Source organism: Chiloscyllium plagiosum, unplaced genomic scaffold (assembly GCF_037043375.1).
Source record: "Chiloscyllium plagiosum isolate Xiang-an unplaced genomic scaffold, Cpla_swu_hap1 HiC_scaffold_27, whole genome shotgun sequence".
NCBI classification, from domain to species: Eukaryota; Metazoa; Chordata; class Chondrichthyes; order Orectolobiformes; family Hemiscylliidae; genus Chiloscyllium; species Chiloscyllium plagiosum.
In genome coordinates, this window is record NW_028270165.1 from 17421443 (window position 1) to 17442808 (window position 21366).

Genomic DNA, 21366 nt, shown 5'->3' on the forward strand with positions numbered 1-21366 from the left:
TCAAAGGTAGAAGACAGAGGGTGGTGGTGGAGGGTTGTTTTTCAGACTGGAGGCCTATGACCAGTGGAGTGCCACAAGGATTGGTGCTGGGTCCTCTACTTTTTGTCTTTTACATAAATGAAATGGATGTGAACATAAGAGGTACAGTTAGTAAGTTTGCAGATGACACCAAAATTGGAGGTGTAGTGGACAGCAAAGAGGGTTTGATTTTAGCAGAGTCAGAAAACTACTAGGGACCTAAACAATAGGATCTTGACTAGATGGGCCAATGGGCTGAGAAGTGGCAGATGGAGTTTAATTTAGATAAATGTGAGGTGCTGCATTTTGGGAAAACAAATCTTAGCATGACTTATACACTTAATGGTAAGGTCCTAGAGAGTGCTGCTGAACAAAGAGACCTTGGAGTGCAGGTTCATAGCTCCTTGAAAGTTGAGTCGCAGGTAGATAGGATAGTGAAAAAGGCGTTTGGTATGCTTTCCTTTATTGCGACTGTACAGGACATTGGTTAGACCACTGTTGGAATATTGCGTGCAATTCTGGTCTCCTTCCTATCGGAATGATGTTGTGAAACTTGAAGGGGTTCAGAAAAGATTTACAAGGATGTTGTAAGGGTTGGAGGATTTGAGATATAGGGTAAGGCTGAACAGGCTGGGACTGTTTTCCCTGGAATGTTGGAGGCTGAGAGGTGACCTTATAGAGGTTTACAAAATTATGAGGGGCATGGTTAGGGTAAATAGGCAAAGTCTTTTCCCTGGGGTTGGGAGTCCAGAACTAGAGGGCATAGGTTTAGAGTGAGAGGAGAAAGATATAAAAGAGACCGAACGGGCAACTTTTTCACACAGAGGGTGGTACGGGTATGGAATGAGTTGCCAGAGGAAGTGGTGGAGGCTGGTACAAGTGCAATATTTAAGAGGCATTTGGATGGGTATATGAATAGGTAGAGTTTGGAGGGATATGGGCCGGGTGTTGGCAGGTGGGACTAGATTGGGTTGGGATATCTGGTCGGCATGGACGGTTGGACCGAAGGGTCTGTTTCCATGCTGTACATCTCTGTGACTCTATGAATGTAGAGACTGCTTGGTTTAACATTAGTCACAGGGAGAAATGCTGCAATCAGTTAATAAGGAAAATAAATTGTGACATTTATAATCTTGTTGCAATCAGGCAGAGTTAACAAAGGATTGTGAAAGGGACTCACTCATTGGGAAATCTATTTTAAGAAAGTAACAAGCAATGTGGATCATTCAATTTGATTTGCTTTGCTTTATTATTGTCGCATGTACCTAAGTACAGTGAAAGGTTTTGTTTTGTGTGCAGATATACTACACAAGGTGCATCAGAGTAACAGAACAGAGCAAGGAATGCAATGCAACGGCTGCAGAGAAGGTGCACAAAGAGTGAAATCAACATTAAATTTGAAGTGTCCAGTCAAAGGTCTAATCCAGGGTCGGAGGGGTCTTTGATGTTGGCTGAGTTCCTGAGGCAGCAGGAAGTACACATGGAGTCAATGGTTGGAAGGTTGTCTTGTGTGATGGACTGGGCTATGTTTGCAACTGTATGTAGTTTCTTTCGGTCCTAGGCACAGCAGTTGCCGTACCAAGCCGCAATGCATCCAGAAAGAATGCTTTCAATGGTGCAGCCATAAACATCGCTAAGAGTCTTTACAGATATGCTGAATTGCCTTAGCTTCCTGATATAGAAGAATACAGCGCAGTACAGGCCCTTTGGCCCTCGATGTTGCGCCGATCCAAGCCCACCTAACCTATACTAACCCACTATCCTCCATATACCTATCCAATGCCCTCCTCGTTCTTATGAAGTAGAGGAACCCATGGATGTACTGATATATGTTAAGTGAGTGCACAAAAGTTTGGCAATTGGAGTAAAATGTTAATAAATGTGAAGTCATCCATTTTGGTTGGCATAACAGTAAAAAGGATTATTACTTGAATGCTTAAAATAATTGCAATATGCTGCTGGGCAGAGGGACCTGGACGTCCTTGTGCATGAATTACAGAAGGTTGGTCTGCAGGTACAGTAGGTATTTAAGAAGGCAAATGGAATTTTGTCTTTCATCACTAAAGGGATCGAGTTTAAAAGCAGGAAGGTTATGTTGCAGCTGTTTCGGGTGCTGGTGAGGCTACACCTGGAGTACTGTGTGCAGTAATATGCTCCTCATTTAAGAAAGGATGTACTGGCACTGGAGTGTGTGCACAGGAGGTTCACTAGGTTAATTCCAGAGGTAAGGATATTGGTTTATGAGGAAAAACTGAGTAAGCTGGGATTATGTTATTGGAATTTAGACAAATAAGGTGGAATTTTATAGAAACACGTAAAATTATGAAAGGAATAGATAAGACAGACTTAGAGAGGATGTTTCCACTGGCAGGTGAAACCAGGATAAGAAGGCAGAGCCGCAGAATTAGGGGGGAGCCGATTTAGGACTGAGTTGAGCAGCACTTTCTTCACACAGAAGTGGCTGTGAACTTGTGGAATTCCCTGCCCAGTGAAGTAGTTGAGGCTACTTCAGTAAATGTTTTTAAAGCTAAGATAAATAATGTTTTGAGCAGTGAAGGAATTAAGGGATACGGTGAGAGGGTGGGTACGTGGAGCTGAGGCCACGAAAAGATCAGCCATGATGTTACTGAATGTTGAAGTGGACTCGAAGGGCCAGTTGGCCGACTCCTGCTCCTAGTTCTTATGAAGTAGAGGAACCCATGGATGTACTGATATTCCAGAAGTCTTTTGGTATGATGCCACATCGAAAGTCATTATTCAAAATAAGAGCTCATCTTGTCCAAGTCATTTAACAGCGTGGATAGAGCATTGGTGAGTGAACAGGCAACAGTCATCAAAATGTTTCGGGTTGTCAAGGGGTGATGAATGGAACACAGTGCAAGGGCTTCCATTTTTTTCACAATGTCTTTTCACAGCTTTGATGATGGAAGTATCTGCAAAGGTGTTCAGTTTGGTGATGGACCAAACCTAGGTAGCAAACTCATGTACAAACAGGGAATAAGACAACTGTAAAGTGTGGTTGACAGGTTGGGACCAGGCAAGATTGGAGTTTAATGCAGGAAAACCTGTCCAACTTAAATGAAATGTTCTCATTTCTGGTAAGGGGGTAGAATATAATGTCAGGGTGTTTTGCTCCATTTGTCGGTGGGTATTGGGAAGACCACCATATTTGGTTTCTTTACTTAGTAAATACATTCAAAGCAGTTCATAACTGAATTTACTCAACTTATAATCAGAGTCAAGGGGTTGTCGGGTTGCGATGTTATCAGTTAGAGCTTATAAAAATCAGATGATTTGATGGAGATGTATAACATCCTGTGAGGACTAAACAATGTGAATGGATGAATGCCATTGTGCCAGAGGCTAGAAATGAGTGGACCCAGTTAACAAATAGGTGGCCACTCAATTAAGAGAGGAGAGTTATGTTTTTCTCTGAAGGCTTCCTGAGTCTTTAAAATTCACTTCTTTAGAGAGCAGAATGAGATAGAACAGAGGTTAGCACCGCTACCTCACAGCATCAGGGACCTGAATTTGATTCCACCCTTGGACGACTGTCTGGGCTGAGTTTGCACATTCTCCCCCGGTGTCTGTTTGGATCTCCTCTGGGTGCTTCAGCTTCCTTCTTCCAGGAGGGAGAACAGCATGGGATTACAATCGGAATAAAGCTTCCTCTAATCTTAAATTGAAAGTGAAGCTACCGCGACACTGTCCCAAACAAATACTGCCATGACAGGCACAGCATTGGCTTGGATACAGAGTAAAACTCCCTCTACGCTTTCCTATTTAAACACTCCCAGGACAATGACAGCAGAGGATTAAATAAACAGTAGAACTTCTTCCATTCTGACTGACACTTGGTATGTTCTACACCAATCCTCAAGGATAATTCAGAAGTGAGACTATTATCTGGCACTGAATTCACACTTCCTAATGGGAAATGACCAGGTCCAGAAAATCACCTAGTGAAACATAGATAAAGCACACACAATGCACAACAGAACCAGAATTTTATTGGGATCAAAGACTTTTAAATGAGAGGAGACACGGTCCTTGCAAGAATCCGAATGTGAGCTGAACAATTATCTCACTCTCATCAGTTTCTCTGGGGATGCAGTGTCCACCTCACTGCTGTCTGGTCAGTTCATCTGTTCTCATTCAGAGTGAGTTGTGGCTGACCACATGGTGGCCTGGGGTCAAGAGGTTAGAGGGTAAAGGTCAACTTGGATAGAGGGGATCTTGTGTCATGCTAGTGAGGTCGGGTGTTGCTGATTTACTCAACTTATAATAATCAGGGACAAGGGAATGTCAGACTGGGCTTGTATCAGTTCAAGCTTAGAAGAACCAGATGATCTGATGGAGGTGTATGACATCTGAAGAGGACTTTACATTCACATTGTTATGTCCACTCATTTCTAGCCAGACACTAGCCTCTCATTTAAGATAAGAGAGTTTTGTTTTTCTCTCAAAGATTCCCGAATCTTTGAAATTCATTTTTTTTTAGGGAAACATGGAGTGGTGATACAGTGGTTAGCACTGCTGCCTCACGGCATCAGTGACCCTAGTGTGGTTCTACCCTCGGACCAACTGTCTGCGTGGAGTTTGCACATTCTGCCCCTATGTCTGCCTGGGTTTCCTCTGGTGCTCTGGCCTCCTCCCACAAGATTTGAAGGTGAGGGTGGATTGGCCATGGGAAATGCACAGTTCCGGGATAGGATAGCAGAGTGGGTCTGGATGGGATAGTCAGTGCTGATGCAATGGGATGAATGGCCTGCTTGCACACTAAGGATTCTAGAACCGCCTGGAACCTGTAACTGACCAGATGACACGTGGACACTTTTCTTACACTGCTTTTATTCAAGCCTGCAGAGCCATTTCCACAAGATGGCAATAAACTCCCCAAATACTAAAATACATCCGTTTTATATACTGTTGTTATTTTAAGAGCAGTTTACATATACCAAATCAATAGTATACAGTTGTTTTATGGTTATCGTTATCCAGTTACAATTAGTGGTTCTGGTTATTTCATCTGCCTTACCTTATTGTATTCAACCAACTACAAAATCCCATGTTCGAACAGTATTTTTCTTTTTGTCGTGACCGTTACCTTGAATACTGACTTGTGACCTCCTTATTGCTCTCAAAGTTCCTCATTTGTCCATACATTGTCAAGGTTTTACTTTAGTCGAATGTGTTCCTGGCTTTTTGCAGTTAGCACCCGATCTTCTGCTCTGGTCAACGTTTTCCCTTTCCAGGTCTATACTGAGGATTTCATGAGAAACCTCAGAATGTGGTGAGACTGTGGAACTCACTACCATCGCAACAGGTTGGCATGAAAAGCATTACAACCAAGGGTAAGCCAGCCAATACAAATGAGTGTCACTGTCACCAGATTCACAACACAATGAAATTAAAACATGCAAAGTCCCTCAAAAATTTCTCAACTGTTCCTAACCAGACTTGATGAACAGATCTTGCACACCAAAATTATAATTTAAACAAAAACCAACAATTATAAATACTGAAACTTTGCTAGGGCAAAGTTAAGCACGATAATCTAATTAATAGCAATGATCATTTCCCCACCATCTCAGAAACAGAGACTGAAGAAAGAAAATTTTAAAATTCCCAATTCAAAAATGGATTGCCAAGCATTTGTGCAATCCTTAGACAATGGATTGTTCACAGGCACGTAACTGTAAATCTAAATTCAAAGTCACTGCTGAATACGAATGGACACCCCAAAGTATTTAGCTATTTATTGTCGACTCATTCCCAGAAAGAGCCAACAAATCTTTATGTGGGCAGAAAAAAACTAGAAAGAACACTCCCGGGCACAATGAGCAGCAATGCCCACTGGAAGCAAAGTTGGGGGTGGGGGCACGCTGACTCTCCCACTGCAGTCAGTGTCAGAATGGGAAGGGTTCAGTCCTGGGAGTGACCCACAGCAGTGTCACCGGCAGAATCAGATTGTTGAGAGCACTGGTGCTTCCACAAGTTGCAGGATGATGAGAACCTCTGCCCACACTAGGGACAGGACAATGGCCTGTCCCCAGTGTGGATCCGCTGGTGCCTCAGCAGGTTGGAGGAATTGCTGAAGGCTTTCCCGCACTTGGGGCAGGGGAAGGGCCTCTCCCCCGTGTGGACCCGCTGATGGGCCAGTAGGTGGGATGTCTGGGTAAAGCCCTTCCCACACTCGCGGCAGGAAAATGCCCTCTCCCCGGTGTGGACCTGCTGGTGCCTCAGCCAGGCAGAGGTATCCTTGAAGGCCTTCCTGCACTTGGGGCAAGTGAAGGGCTTCTCCCCTGTGTGGACCCCCTGGTGCCTCTTCAGGTGGGAGGAACTGCTGAAAGTCTTCCCGCACTCTGGGCAGGCAAACGGCTTATCTCCAGTGTGGACTCGCTGGTGCCTCTGCAGGTGAGAGCTATTACTGAAGGCATTCCCGCACTCGGGACAGCTGAAAGGCCTCTCCCCCGTGTGGATCCGCTGGTGCATCAGCCGGGCAGAGGAATTGCTGAAGCCCTTCCCGCACTCGGGGCAGCTGAAGGGCCTCTCCCCTGTGTGGACCCGGTGGTGCCTCAGCCGGGCGGAGGAATTGCTGAATGTCTTCCCGCATTCAGGGCAGCTGAAGGGTTTCTCCCCCGTGTGGACCCGCAGGTGCCTCAGCTGGTTGGAGGAATTGCTGAATGTCTTCCCGCATTCAGGGCAGCTGAAGGGTTTCTCCCCCGTGTGGACCCGGTGGTGGGTCAGGAGGGCAGAGGAATAACTGAAGGTCTTCCTGCACTCAGAGCAAGTGAATGGCTTATCAGCTGTGTGGACCAGCTGGTGCCTTTGCAGGTGGGAGGAACTGCTAAAGGTCTTCCCACAGTCGGGGCAGCTGTAGGGTCTCTCCCCTGTGTGGACCTGCCGGTGCCTCAGCAGGTGGGAGGAATTGCTAAATCCTTTTCCGCACTCATGACAGGAGAACGGCCTCTCCCCGGTGTGACTGCGCCGATGAGTGTCTAGGTCAGACGGGAAATGGAAGCCTTTCCCACAGTTGTCACACTTCCACGGTTTCTCCACAGGGCGGGATTCCTTGGGTTTCTCCATGACCGAAGCTTCATCCGCACACAAAAGCATGTACAGCTCTTCCTCGGCGTGAATTCCTCTTCCCAGGCCGTATAACTTTTTCAGGCTCCACACTCAGAGCGATGCAATAATAGGGTCTCTCATCTCGTCCCACTGATGCTGAAAACGTATTGAAACAGGAACGAAAAAGCTTGGTTCCTTCTCACAGAATCATAGTCGAAAATTGTTGCAGTCCTGATGAATTGAGTGACTGTCAGTCATTGACATGAAAGTGAGGACTGCAAATGCTGAAGAGTCAGAGTTGAAAAGTGCGATGCTGGAAAAAGCACAGCAGATCAGGCAGCATCCGAGGAGCAGTAGAGTTGATGTTTCGGGCATAAGCCCTTGATCTGTTGATTTTGAAACTTCTGTCTTCAGATCTTCAAATACTCTTAAAAAAAAATTACAAAAATCATCACTGTCAGTCCAGGGTAGAAATTCAGAACAAGCAACTCTACTTTCTGCAGAACGTTGTTTTCTTTTTCCACAAAATTGAAAGCACCATCTCTCTCTCTCTTTTTCTCGAGTTTTGGATACCTCCACCTGAAAGTTATTATCTTTCACGATGTTGGGATACTGCTGAGAGTGAGCAGGTCTGATTTGGGAAGCAAAAAGTGTCAATTCAGGATGAACCGACAGCTTCTGGAGAAATAACCAGACACAAAATGGTTAATGTCCGGGGAGATGGTGAGGAAGAAATGAGACATCAAGGCATTGGCACCAACACCAGAGAAAAACTGAACATACAGACGTAGTAAATATTAGTGGCAAGTCAGAGTCATAGAGATATACAGCACAGAAACAGGTCCTTCGGTCCAACTCGTCCATGCTGACCAGATATCCTAAATTAATCTAGTCCCATTTGATAGCACTTGGCTCATATCCCTCTAAACCCGTCCTATTCATATAACCATCCAGATGCCTTTTAAAATGTTGTAATCATACCAGCCTCCACCACTTCCTTTGGCAGCTCATTCCTTGCACGCACCACCTTCTGCATGAAAAAGTTGCACGATGGGTCCCCTTTAAATCTCCCCGCTCCTCACTCTAACCCTATTATCCTCTAATTCTGGACTCCGCCAATTCCCCACCTTGTCATCTATCATACCCTATCTATGCCCCTCATGATTTTATAAATGTGTATAAGGTCACACCTCAGCCTCCCTTGGGTAAACCTTACCCTTGGATAAACAACCCCAGCCTATTCAGCTCAAACTCTGGCAACCTCCTTGTAAATATTTTCTGAACCCTTTCAGGTTTCACAACATCCTTCCGATAGGAGGGAGACCAGAATTGCACACAATATTCCAAAAGTGGCCTAACCAATGTCCTATACATCCACAACATAACTGCCCAACTCCTCTACTCAGAGGATTGGGAATTTTTTTCAAAATGCACAAAAACACAACCAGGAAAGAATGCAGGGACAAACTGAACTTTTGATGGTCAGCTTGGAAGCACCAATGCCTCAGGGCAAAGATCCTTTTGTTACACAATGATTGTTCAATTTTGTGACCAAACTAATTGGATTTGTAATTACTTATATCAGATATTGTCATCATCTCAGGCAAGAACACAACCAATTTTTTTCAGACAGTACATTTACATGATTCGATACATTTCCCTATTCCTTACTTTACCAGAACATTACCAGGAATGGAGGGTTTGAATTATAAGGAGAGGCGGGATAGACTAGGACGTTTTTCCGCTGGAGCCTAGAAAGTTGAGAGGTGATGTTGTAGAGGTTTAGAAAATCGTAAGAGTATAGATAAGGTGTCTTTTCCCTAGGGTTGGCAGAAAAGCAGCTCATAAAGTCAGTACCGTATGGAAACAGGCCCTTCAGCCCAACAAGTCCACACCGAGTCTGGAAGAGTAACCCACCTAGACATATTACCCAACATTTACCCCCTGACCAATGCACCTAACCTGCACATACACCCTCACCCCCACGCTGTATTCCATACCAGGCGCCGTCGCCACCTCCTCCAGGCCCCGCCCCCACGCTGTATTCCATACCAGGTGCCACCTCCATGTCTTCTTCAAAGACCACCAGGGATATATTTCCCTCCCCTCCCCTATCAGCATTCCGAAAACACCACTCCCTCCGTGACTCACTCGTCAGGTCCACACCCCCCACCAATCCAACCTCCACCCCCAACACCTGCCCCTGCAACTGCAAGAAATGCAAAACTTGCGCCCACACCTCCCCCCTTACTTCCTTCCAAGGCCCCAAGGTATCCTTCCATATCCGCCACAAATTCACCTGCACTTCCACACACATCATTTATTGCATCCGCTGCACCCAATGTGGCCTCCTCTATATTGGGGAGACAGGCCGCCTACTTGCGGAACGTTTCAGAGAACACCCGGACCAACCACCCCGTGGCTGAACACTTCAACTGCCCCTCCCACTCCACCAAGGACATGCAGATCCTTGGACTCCTCCATCGCCAGACCATAGCAACATGATGGTTGGAGGAAGAGCGCCTCATCTTCCACCTAGGAACCCTCCAACCACAAGGGATGAACTCAGATTTCTCCAGTTTCCTCATTTCCCCTCCAACCACCTTGTCTCAGTCAAATCCCTCGAACTCAGCACCGCCTTCCTAACCTGCAATCTTCTTCCTGACCTCTCCGCCCCCACCCCCACCCCAGCCTATCACCCTCACCTTGACCTCCTTCCACCTATCGCATTTTCAACCCCCCTCCCCCAAGTCCCTACCTTTTATCTTAGCCTGCTGGGCACACTTGCCTCATTCCTGAAAAAGGGCTCATGCCCGAAAGGTTGGTTGTCCTGCTCCTTGGATGCTGCCTGACCTGCTGCGCTTTTCCAGCAACACATTTTCAGCCACCTCCACGTTGCCGCCTCCTCCTCCAGGCCCCGCCCCCACGCTGCCACCGTCTCCCAGGCCCCGCCCCCACGCTGCGTTCTACCCCAGGCCCCGCCCACACTGCTGTGTCGCCCACGTGGAGACTCGAGCTGAAAATGTGGCTTCTTCAGGGCTCATCCCCGAAACGTCGATTCTCCTGTTCCCTGGATGCTGCCTGACCTGCTGCGCTTTTCCAGCATCACATTTTTAGCTCTGATCTCCAGCATCTGCAGCCCTCACTTTCTCCACGTGGAGACTCTATCCAGTACCGGGCCTCTCCAGTCCAATGTGAGGTCGGTACCCAGGCCATCGCGACCGCCCCAGTACTCACCTGCAACCTCGGTCTCCGGTAACGCTGCCCCGGAATCTGCCGATAACAAAACTCGGACCGACCGAGACTTCATTCTAGCTTCTGACTCAAAGTAGACAGGCAGGAGGCTGAAAGAACACAGCGAGCCAGGCAGCAGCAGGAGGGGAAGAAGTCGACGTTTCTGGTGTAACTCTTCCTCAGGTTTGGGGGTGGGTGTCGGGGGAGCTGCAGATAAAGGGGGTTGTGGGGGCAGGGTGGCGGAGTGGGGATTGGTGTAGACAGGTAGAAGGTTTGACGTGGTTGGCCAGTTGGAGAAACGAATCCGGTTGGTGGCCGGCGGGGGTTCGGGGGAGGGGAGGAGAGGGACGGTATTTGAAATTGGAGAACTCAATGGTGAGTCCTCCAGGCTGAAGGCTGCCCAAGCGGAAGTTGAGGTGTGGTTTGTCATGGCAATAGAGGAGGCCGAGGATGGTCATGTTGGAAAGGGAATTAAAATTGGCGGATCTGGGAGGTCCTGTCGGCCCGGCTGTGATGGTTGGTGAACTTTCCCTCAGTTTATGTTTTGTCTCTCCCTCTGGCGCATCTGATATTGTAAACTAGGTTGGAAGAGGTGCAGGTTAACCTCTGTCTCAGCTGGAAGGACTAGTTGGGGCTCTGGATTGAGGTGAGGGGGTGGTGCCTGCTTGGAGCATTTCTATCTATACACTATCACCTTTCGTAGAACAAACAATCCTAAGGAGCACCATAAAACATAAGATCACTATCTTGGTCATAGAATCATACAGCATGGAAACAGACCCTTCGGTCCAACTAGTCCATGCTGACCCTGTTCCCAAACTAAACTAGTCCCCCTGCCTGTGTTTGGCTCATATCCCTTCAAACCTTTCCTATTCATGTACCTATCCAAATGGAGATTTGGCCGAGCAGGGGAGTGTAGCTACATCATATACCCTAGACCGGCGGAGCAATTCTCTTCTAGGGGGTCATCCTCCGCGACCGAGCGTTGAGCTTCAGGAGGGATGCACATGGAACTGTGAGGGAAGGGGGAAAACCACCTACCCAGCCAGATCAGCCAAATCAACCCTGAAAATCAATGGGGCGACAGATGTCGCACCCAGATCGCACCATGGGTTGGGGGAGTCCAGAACTATAGGGCATATGTTTAGGGTTAAGGGGGGGTGGTGGGGGTTGAGATTTAGAGGAGACCGAAGGGGCAACCTTTTCACACAGAGGGTGGTACGTGTTGAGTTGCCAGAGGGAGTGGTGGAGGATAGTACAATTGCAGCCATTAAAAGCCATCTGGATGGGTATATGAATAGGAAGGGTTTGGAGGGATATGAGCTGGGTGCTGGCAGGTGGAACTAGATTGGGTTGGGATATCTGGTCAGCATGGAGAGTTGGACCAAAGGGTCTGTTTCTGTGCTGTTCATCGCTTTGGCTCTATGACTTTTAAACATTCAGCACTTCCTCTAACAGTTCACTTCACACACAAACCTCCCTCTGTGTAAAAACAGTTGCTCCTCCAGTCCTTTTTCAGTCTTTTTCCTCTCACTTTAAAAATATATGCCCTAGTTTTGAACTCCCCTTCCCTTAGAAAAAAGACATTTGCTATTCACCTTATCTTTGCCCCTCATGACTTTATAAACCTCCATAAGGTGGCCCCTCTACCTCCTACACTCCAGTGAAAAAACATCCCAGCCTATCCAGTCTATAAATCATTCCATCAACATCCTGGTCAAAAAGGGTGAGTTTTAACAATTGACCATAAGGGCAATGAAGACTCAACCAGCTTACAGTGGGTTTGGAATCACATGTAGGCCAGACCAGGTTCAGACAGCAGAAAACCAGATGAGTTTTTTTTTAATAAAGATTAGATTAGATTCCTTACAGATTCTTTACAGTGTGGAAACCGGCCCTTCGGCCCAACCAGTCCACACCGACCCTCCGAAAAGTAACCTACCTAAACCCAATTCCCTCTGACTAATGCACCTAACACTATGGGAAATTTAGCATGGCTAATTCACCTAACCTGCACATCTTTGGACTGTGGGAGGAAACCGAAGCACCCGGAGGCAACCCACACAGGCACAGGGAGAATGTGCAAACTCCACACAGACAGACAGTCTCCCGGGGGTTAACCACTGAACCACCGTAGCGCCCATTTTTACAACAATCCGCAACAGTTTTGTAATTAGACTCTTCATTCCAGACTTATATTGAATTTACATTCCACCATCTGTTTTAGTAGGTTTTGAACCCAGGGAATGTTTACCTCTGTCACCACTGCAAAGAATGTCAAACATGACCTTGATAAGAACTGTTTCAGGGGTGGAAACCAGACTAGAGGGCTTTAAATGTGGAAGTCTGGAAAAGATGGGAATGGCTAATTCAACAACGTTACATCCAAACCAACACTTCCATTGATGCGATAGTAACAGGAACTTTTTAGTTTGAAGATTTTCAGCAACACTGAGTAAGAAGGAACAAAATTGATATAAGAAACACAGCAATTGCTACAATGTGCCCACTCCCAATATAAGGTCTTCTGGTATTCAATTAACTGTCTACAAGAGGCAATATTGGAAAGGAATGACCCAGTTCAAAAGATATAAGAGGGGAGACACAGACAAAGGGACAGGAGTAGGCCACTCGGCCCTTCGAGCCTGCTGCAACACTCAATAAGATCATGGCTGATCTGAATACAACCTCAGCTCTACATTCCTCCACATCCCCAACAATCTGTCACCCACTTGGTTAGCAAGAACCTAACTACCTCTGCCTTAAAGATACTGAATCCACTGCCTTTTGTGGAAGACACACAACCTTAAAGAGAGAAAAGAAATCCTCATTTCTGTCTTAAATGTGCAACCTCACACTTTTAACATATGACTCCCTAGTTCCAGATGTTAAGATAGGGATACAAGCTGCATTCAAATAACATCTGTGGTATAGTCAACTGCCTCAAAGTGCTTCATGTGAAAATAAGAAGAATTATTTTCTAAAATTACAATACCGGAGCACAGATTACGACAGGTGACGAAAGACTTGGTCAAAGGGGCAGGTTTAGGGCAGCTCTTTAAACAGGTTCATTTCCCAAACATCAGAGGCCAAAGACAGAAACAGTAAACACAAAATAGTAAAGTACATGAAACAACAGCGTAGTCGTAATGTCACTGGGTGAGTAATCCAGGGACATGGGATCAAATCCCATCACAGCAAGTGGTGAAATTTGAATAAACCAACTAATAAATGTGGAACACAAAGTTAGTCTCAGCATGGTGTCGACGGCACTGATGTCAATCATCATAAAAAAACCATGTCCTTTCAGGAAGGAAACTGCCATCTTTACGTGGTCTGGTTTACATGTGATTGCAGACCCACAGCAATGTGGATGACTCTTAAACTGCCCTCTGAAATGGCGCAAGCAAGACACCTTGCAATTAAGGATGGGCAACAAACATCACCGTTGTGAAAGAGTCAAAAACAGAAATTGCTGGAGAAACTCAGCCAGTCAGGCAACACTGTTGGAGAGTGAGAAAGAAACTGAGTCAATATCCTGTCCTAAGTCCAGAACAGCTGTGAAGAAGGGTCAAAATGCACTCAAAATGCTAACTCTGATTCTTTCTCAACACGTGCTGCTAGTCCTGCTGAGTTTCTCCAGCAATTTCTGCCTTTGTGTATTTCAGATCTCCAGTATCCGCAGTTCTTCATTACACTGACTTAGGGAAGCTCAAATCCCATAAAAGGGTAAAGCAGAAGGGCTGGAATTACTCAGCAAGTCTGGCAGCAGCTATGGAGATAAAAACAGTTAGCTCTTCAAGTCATTGAATGATCTTACATCAGGGACATATTTTTGGGGAAGTTGTAACTGCAACATCTGGGTGAACTCTCTCAGCCATGGGTCAGGCTGACTCAGCATTCTGGTCCAAATTACCATCCTGCTCATTACCTGTTACCTGCTCAATTTGTTGCTCGTTATATTTCTACGGTTGCCACATTCCTATGTTTTAAAATGATATTGCAACCAAATATGAATTTTCCGATGTAGGTAATCAGAGGGTTTGGAATATAAGTGTAACTTTTAAACAAAAAGTATTTATTCGTTCTTGGGATGGAGGCATCGCTGGCAATGCCAGCATTTTTACCCATCCTTAACCATCCTGTGGTTGGTTGGAAAAGAGAATGAAGGTGTCTGAGATGATCTTGATCAGCAGAGCAAAGCCCAAGACGGGTGTATTCAAGTAAAAGTACCCTCCACTCCCACAGCCAAGTCTGCATTCACTGCAATTACAGAGGTCTTCATGACAGATAGAACAGCTCTCTCCATCAGCACTCTGTCCCATCTAAAACTCCCAGGACAGGGCCAGCACAGGAATACAATCAGAATACAGCCTCCTCTACTCTTTTCAGTTGAAAGTGAAGCAACCATGACACTGTCCCAAACAAACAGTGCCAAGAAAGACACATCATTGGGTTAGATACAGAGTAAAACTCCCTCTAACGTTCCCATTCAAACACTCCCAGGACAGGGACAGCAGAGGGTTAAATAAAGAGTACAGCTTCTTCCATTCTGACCGACACTTGGTATGTTCTACACCAATCCTCAATGATAATTCAGAAGTGAGACTTTTACCTGGTACTGAATTCACACTTCCTAATGGGAATGACAGGAACAGAAAATCGAGTGAAACACAGATTGATAAAACACACAACGTGCAACAGAACCAGAACTTTATTGGGATCAAAGACTTTTAAATGACAGGAGATATTGTCCCTGCAACAATCCGAATGTGAGCTGAACAACTTTCACACTCGAATAGGTTTCTCTGGGGATGTAGTGTCCACCTTACCGCTGTCTGGTCAGTTCATCTGCTCCCGTTCAGAGCTGAGTTGTAGCTGACCACATGCTGGCCTGGGGTCAAGATGTTAGAAGGTAAAGGTCAACTTGGATTGAAGGCATCCTGTGTCATGTCAGTGAGGTCAAGGGTCGCTGCATTACTTAGCTTATCGGGGTCAAGGGGATATTGGGCTAGGCTTGTATCAGTTTGAGCTTCGAAGAATTAGATGATCTGATGGAGATGTATAACATCCTGAGAGGACTTAATGTGAATGTATGAATCCCTTTGTGGCAGAGACTAGAAATGAGTGGACATAGTTAACAAATAAGTGGCCTCTCATTTAAGATGGAAAAGTTTTGCTTTTCTCTCAAAGGTTTCCGAGTCTTTGAAATTCACTCCCTCAGAGCTGCACAGGGTGGTGGCGGCTCAATGGTTAGCACTGCTGCCTCACAGCATCAGGGCCCCAGGTTTGATTCCACCCTCAGCCAACTGTTTGTGTGGTGTTTGCACATTCTCCCTGTGTCTGTGTGGGCTTCCTCCCACAGTCCAAATGATATCCGGATTAGGGTGGATTGGCCATGGGAAATGAAGGGTTACCAGAATAGGGTAGTTGGAATGGATGGTCAGTGTCAACTTGATGGGCTGAACGGCCTATTGCACGCTGGTCGGGATTCTAGAACTGCCTGGAGCCTGTAACTTACCAGATGACACGTGGACACTTTTCGTACACTGCTTTTATTCAAGCCTGCAGAGCCACTTCCATAAGTTGGCAACAAACCCCCCCAGATGATCAAGTACATCTGTTTGATATACTGTTCAATTATTTTAAGAGCAGCTTACCTATACCAAATCAACAGTATACACTTGTCTTATGGAAATCCACAGTCGATAAATGTCGTGCTGGAAAAACACAGCAGGCCAGGCAGCATCCAAGGAGCAGGAGAATCGATGTTTCAGGCATAAGCCCTTCTTCAGGGCTTATGCAGTCCTCACTTTCTCCGTAGGGAAATCCACATCCAATTACGATTAGTAGTTCTGGTTATTTTATTTGTCTTACCTTATTGGATTTAACCAACAACAGCATCTCGACATTTGCCTAATTACAATATCCAATGTCTATAGAGTACATTTTTTTGTCATGACTGTTACCTTGAACACTGACTTGTGATCTCTGCATTGTTGTCAAAGTTCCTTATTTGTCTCTTCATTGTCAAAGTTTTACTTTGGCGAATTCTTCCTGGCTTTTTGCAGATAGCACCTTATATTCTGCTCTTCAACATTTTCCTTTCCAAGTCTGTACTGAGGATTTCATGAGAAACTTCAAGATTGTGGTGAGACTGTGGAACTCACTACCACAGTGAGTAGTTAGGGTGAAGGCAAGGGTAAGCAAGCCAATACAAACGATTGTCATTATCACCAGATTCACAGCACAATTAAATTAAAACACACAATGTCCCTCAGAATTTCTCAGCTCTTCCTAGTCAGACTTGAAGAACAGATTTTGCACACCAAAACTATAATTTAAATAAAAATTAATAATTATAAATACTGCAATTTTACTCAGGCAAAGTTAAACAAGATAATTTAATTAATAGCAATGATCATGCCCCCACCATCTCACAGACAGAGACTTAAGGGGTAAATTAAAAAAGAAAATAAAGAAATTACCAATTCAACCAGTTTCCAACAATTGATTTCCAAGCTTTTGTGCAATTTTTGGACGATGAGTCGTTCACACACATAACCGTATATCTAATTTCAAAGTCACTGCTGAATGTGAATGGTTGTCCCGATGCATTCAACTACTTCTTACAGACTGTGACTCATTCCCAGAAAAAGCCAACAATTCTTTAACTGGACAGAAAAAAAAAAGAGTAGCTTCTGGGCTCAACATGCTGCAGCTCCCACTGGAAGCAAAGTTGGACGGAGGGAAGTCCAGCAGGAAACAAAAATAGCTCACTGACTCTCCACTGCCAGAACAGACGGGAGTTTCAGTCCTGGGGGTGACCCACAACAGCTTCACCGGTGTAATCCAATTGGTTGGGAGCACTGGTGCCCCCGCAAGTTGCAGGTCAACAAAAACCTCCACCCACACTAGGGGCTGGCAAATGGCCTCTCAACATTGTGGATCCGCCAGTGCCTCAGCAGATGGGAAGAATTGCTGAAGGCCTTCCTGCACTCGGGGCAGGGGAAGGGCCTCTCCCCGTGTGGACCCACCGGTGTGTCAGATTGGAGGAATGGCTGAAGCCCTTCCCGCACTCAGGACAGCTAAAGGGCCTCTCCTCCGTGTGGACTTGTTGGTGGATCTGAAGGGTGGAGGCCTGTGTGGATGCACCGATGGGTCTCCAAGGCAGAGGGGACACAGAAACCTTTCCCGCAGTCGCCACACCTCCACAGTTTCTCCACAGGGCAGGATTCCCCGGGTTTCTCCATGGCCGAAGCTTCAGCCGCACACAAATGTGTGTAGAGCTTCTACCCGCCGTGATATCCTCTTTCCAAGCCGTATTATTGTTTCAGGCTCCACAGTCCACTGCAACAGTACAGTGGCACATCCAGTCCCACTGCTGCTGAAAACGTACTGAAACAACAATGAAAATACTTTGCTCCTTTTCACAGAATCATAGTTGAAAATCATTGTGGTCCAGATGGACTGAGTGACTGTCAGACATTGACGTCAAAGTGAGGACTGCAGACACTGGAGAGTCAGAGTCGAAAAGTGCAGCGCTGGAAAAGCACAGGTCAGGCAGCATCTGAAGAGCAGGAGAGTCAATATTTCAGGCACGAGCCCTTCATCTGTTGATTTTGAAACTTCCGTCTTCAGATCTCCAATATTCTAAAAAGAGATCACAAACATCAATGTCAGTCCAGGGTAGAATTGGTTGTTCTGAATTTCTACTCTGTGGAATATTCTTTTCTTTTGTTATTCCACAAAATTGAAAGCACTATCCCACTCTCTCTCCCCCTCTGTACTCACTCCACTCTAATTCTCCTGAAGGTGCTGATTCAGGATCTCACAGGGCAGAAAAGCAAAAACGTCAGGACCGACATCCCTCTGAATTTTGGATACCTCCACCTGAGTTAATATCTATCACAATATTGGGATAGTGCCGAGAGTGAGCAGGTCTGATTTTCGGAAGAAATTTTTTAAAAAGTGCCTCAATTCAGGGTGAACCTGCAAAGCAGCTTCTTGAGGAACAGCCAGACACAAAATGGTTAACGTACCCAGGAACGGGGGAGAAAGTGAGGCATCAAGGTATTAAGACCAACACCAGAGAGAAACCAAACAAAGACGTGGCAAATGTTTGTGGAAAGTCAGATTCACAGAGATATACAGCACAGAAACAGATACTTAGAGCAAACTCTTCCGTGCTGATCAGACATTCTAAATTAAGGTAGTCACATTTGCCAGCACTTGGCCCATATCCATCTGAACCCTTCCTGTTCATATACCATCCAAATGCCTTTTCAATGTTACAATTGTACCAGCCTGCATCACTTCCTCTGGCACCTCATTCCATACACGCACCACCCTCTGCGTGAAAACAATACCCCTTAGGTCTCTTAAATCTTCACCACTCCCATCCCCGTCCTCAGCCTAAACTTATTAACCTCCAGTTCTGGACTCCCCCATCCCAAGGAAACCACCTTGTCTATTTACTCAATCCCCGCCCCTCGATTTTATAAGTAATCTTTCTGGTTGACCCGCCCCCCCAGTCTCTGGCACGCTGGGGAAAACAGCACCTCCCACCCTCCATCCGGCTCTCCTCACCTTGAATTTGCAGTATCTGCTCCCTCCCTGGGTTCACTCCAGTTGCTACAAGTGAACAGATCCCCTCCAGAATGAAGAGTTGCTTAGAGGGAGGAAGTGAGTTTCACTCTGAAACGGACATGGCCACTTCCGTGTTGTGACGTCACCAGTGCCGCACTGCGCTTGCTCCGGATGGCGGCCGCTTGGATCGCACTGCCCTACGCAGTTTGCAAAATTCCTTTCTTTCAGAGAATACCCAGAGTGTGGAAGCAGGTCATTCGGCCCAAGGAGTCCACACCGACCCTGCGAATGGTAACCACCCACACCCATTTCCCAAACCCTATTGCTTTACATTTAACCCTTACTAATGCACTTAACCTGCCCATCCCTAAACACCATGGCTAATCCACCCTAACCTGCACATCCCTGAACCTGACGGAACAATTTAACATGGCTAATCCACCCTAACCTAGACAGATGCCGGCCAGAGATCCTAAATTAATGTAGTTCCACTTGCCAGCATTTGGCCCATATCCCTCTAAACCCATGCTATTCATGTACCCAGATGTCTTTTAAATTGTGTCATTTTTCCTCTGGCAGCAGGTTCCAAACATCCGCCAACCTCTTCGTGAAAAAGTTTCACCTCACCTCCCTTTCTCCATTCACCTTAAACCTAAGCTCCTCTAGTTCTAGACTCCCCCCCACCATGGGGAAAAGACCTTGGGTATTCACCCTATCCTTATAAACTTCTATGAAGTCAGCCTTCAGCCTCTGATACTCCAGGGAAAATATACCGGAGGTATTCAGCCTCTCCCTGTAGCTCAAACCCTCCAACTCTGACATCAGCCTTATAAATCTTTTCCACCCCTTTCAAAGTTTCACAACATCTTTCCTTCAGCAGGGAAACCAGAACTGAATGCAGTATTCCAAAAGTGGCCAAACCAAATGAACTGCACAGCTGCAAAAGGACCTCCCAACTGCTATACTCAATGATCTGATCAATAAAGGAAAGCATACCATGGTCTCTTTGTTCTGCAACACTCTTTGTGCCAGTCCTGCATCGATTGCTTGACCAAAATGCAAACCACACATTTCTCGAAATTAAACACCATCTGCCATTCCTCAGCACATCTGATCAATTCTAGTTTATATTTACTTCCTCTTATTCCAGACAAGCTGAAAATCTCCAATCCACACACTCTCCCTCCATTCCCACTTTGCTGAATCTAATCCCTGCTATATCTCATCCTAAAGGGTCTGATTCATGCTGATTAACAGGCCCACACTCAGAGGGGATCCAATTGAAACATACAGAATACTGAACGGCCTGGACAGAGTGGATGTTGGGAAGCTGTTTCCAATGGCAGGAGAGACTGGGTCCAGAGGGCACAGTCTTAAAGAAAAGAGAAGACCTTTTAGAACGGATTCAAGGAGAAACATCTTCAGCCAGAGAGCAGTGAATCTATGGAATTCCTTGACACACAAGGCTGTGGAGGCCAAGTCAATGAGGATATTTAAGACTGAGACAAATAGATTCTGGAGTATCGAGGGGTCCTGGGAGAAAGTGGGAGAATAGGGTTAACAAACTTATCAGACACATTTGAATGGTAACAGCAGACCTGATGGGCTGACTGACCTAATTTCTGCTCCTGTCTTCCGGTTTCTTACTGTCCTGGACACAGAATTGGGGGCAGGAGTATGCCATTTGGTCTTTCAAACCTGCACCAGCATCGAACAGATCATAACTGGATATGGATCTACCTACATCTAGGTGGATAAGTTGGGAATTTTTCACTGGAGCACAGGAGGTTGAGAGGTGACCTTTTTAGAGGATTATAAAATCATGAGGGGTATAGCAATCATGAGTTGAATGGCAAGTGTCGTTTCAAAATGAGGAGCAAATTAAGGTGAGTGGAGAAAGATTTTAAAAAGACATGAGGAAAACCTTTTTCTTTTAAGAGAGTGGTTTGTGTGTGGAATGAAGAAATGGTGGATGCAGGTAGAGTAACAACATTTAAAAGACATTTTGATAAGTACATTAATAGGAAAGGTTTGGAGGAATATGGATGAAACCAGGTGGGACTAGTTTAGTTTGTGAATGTAGTCAGCATGGACTCATTGGACTCAAGGGTCTGTTTCTGTGCTGTTTGACTCTAACTGTTCTGTACTGGTCTTAAACCATTTTATTTCCTTCCCCCACAACCATCCACTTCTTTATTGTTCAAAAGTCAGATAAACTCAGCTTTGAATATATTTAATGACCTCCTATCTGCACAAAGACATCCCCACTTCTGAACTCAATTCCTCTTGCTGATATACCACTTGCCTTGCTGATTGCTTACTACACCTGTCTGACAACTGGCATTGACTGGCATAGAAGGATGCTGATGCCCCTTTGTACATCCACACATCATTCCTGACGAAAGACTCGTACCCATAAAATCGACTCTCCTGCTCCTTGGAAGCTGCCTGGCC

The 21366-nt window shown here is 45.8% G+C and overlaps 1 protein-coding gene and 1 long non-coding RNA gene across 2 annotated transcripts in view; both read right to left on the reverse strand.

The window, feature by feature from the left end:
* Positions 1 to 6045: 6045 nt before the first annotated feature.
* LOC148143280 (uncharacterized) overlaps positions 6046 to 21366 on the reverse strand; it is a 186713-nt gene continuing 171392 nt past the window's right edge. Inside the window, 2 exon segments of the mRNA XM_087975798.1 lie at positions 6046 to 7199; positions 10327 to 10411. Coding sequence (XP_087831924.1) covers positions 6046 to 7199; positions 10327 to 10411 — 1239 coding nt within the window.
* LOC148143281 (uncharacterized) lies at positions 16709 to 19056 on the reverse strand. The gene is made up of 2 exons (XR_015751159.1): positions 18913 to 19056; positions 16709 to 17976 (listed from the first exon to the last, which is right to left on the reverse strand). It is a non-coding gene; the product is annotated as an uncharacterized LOC148143281 (long non-coding RNA).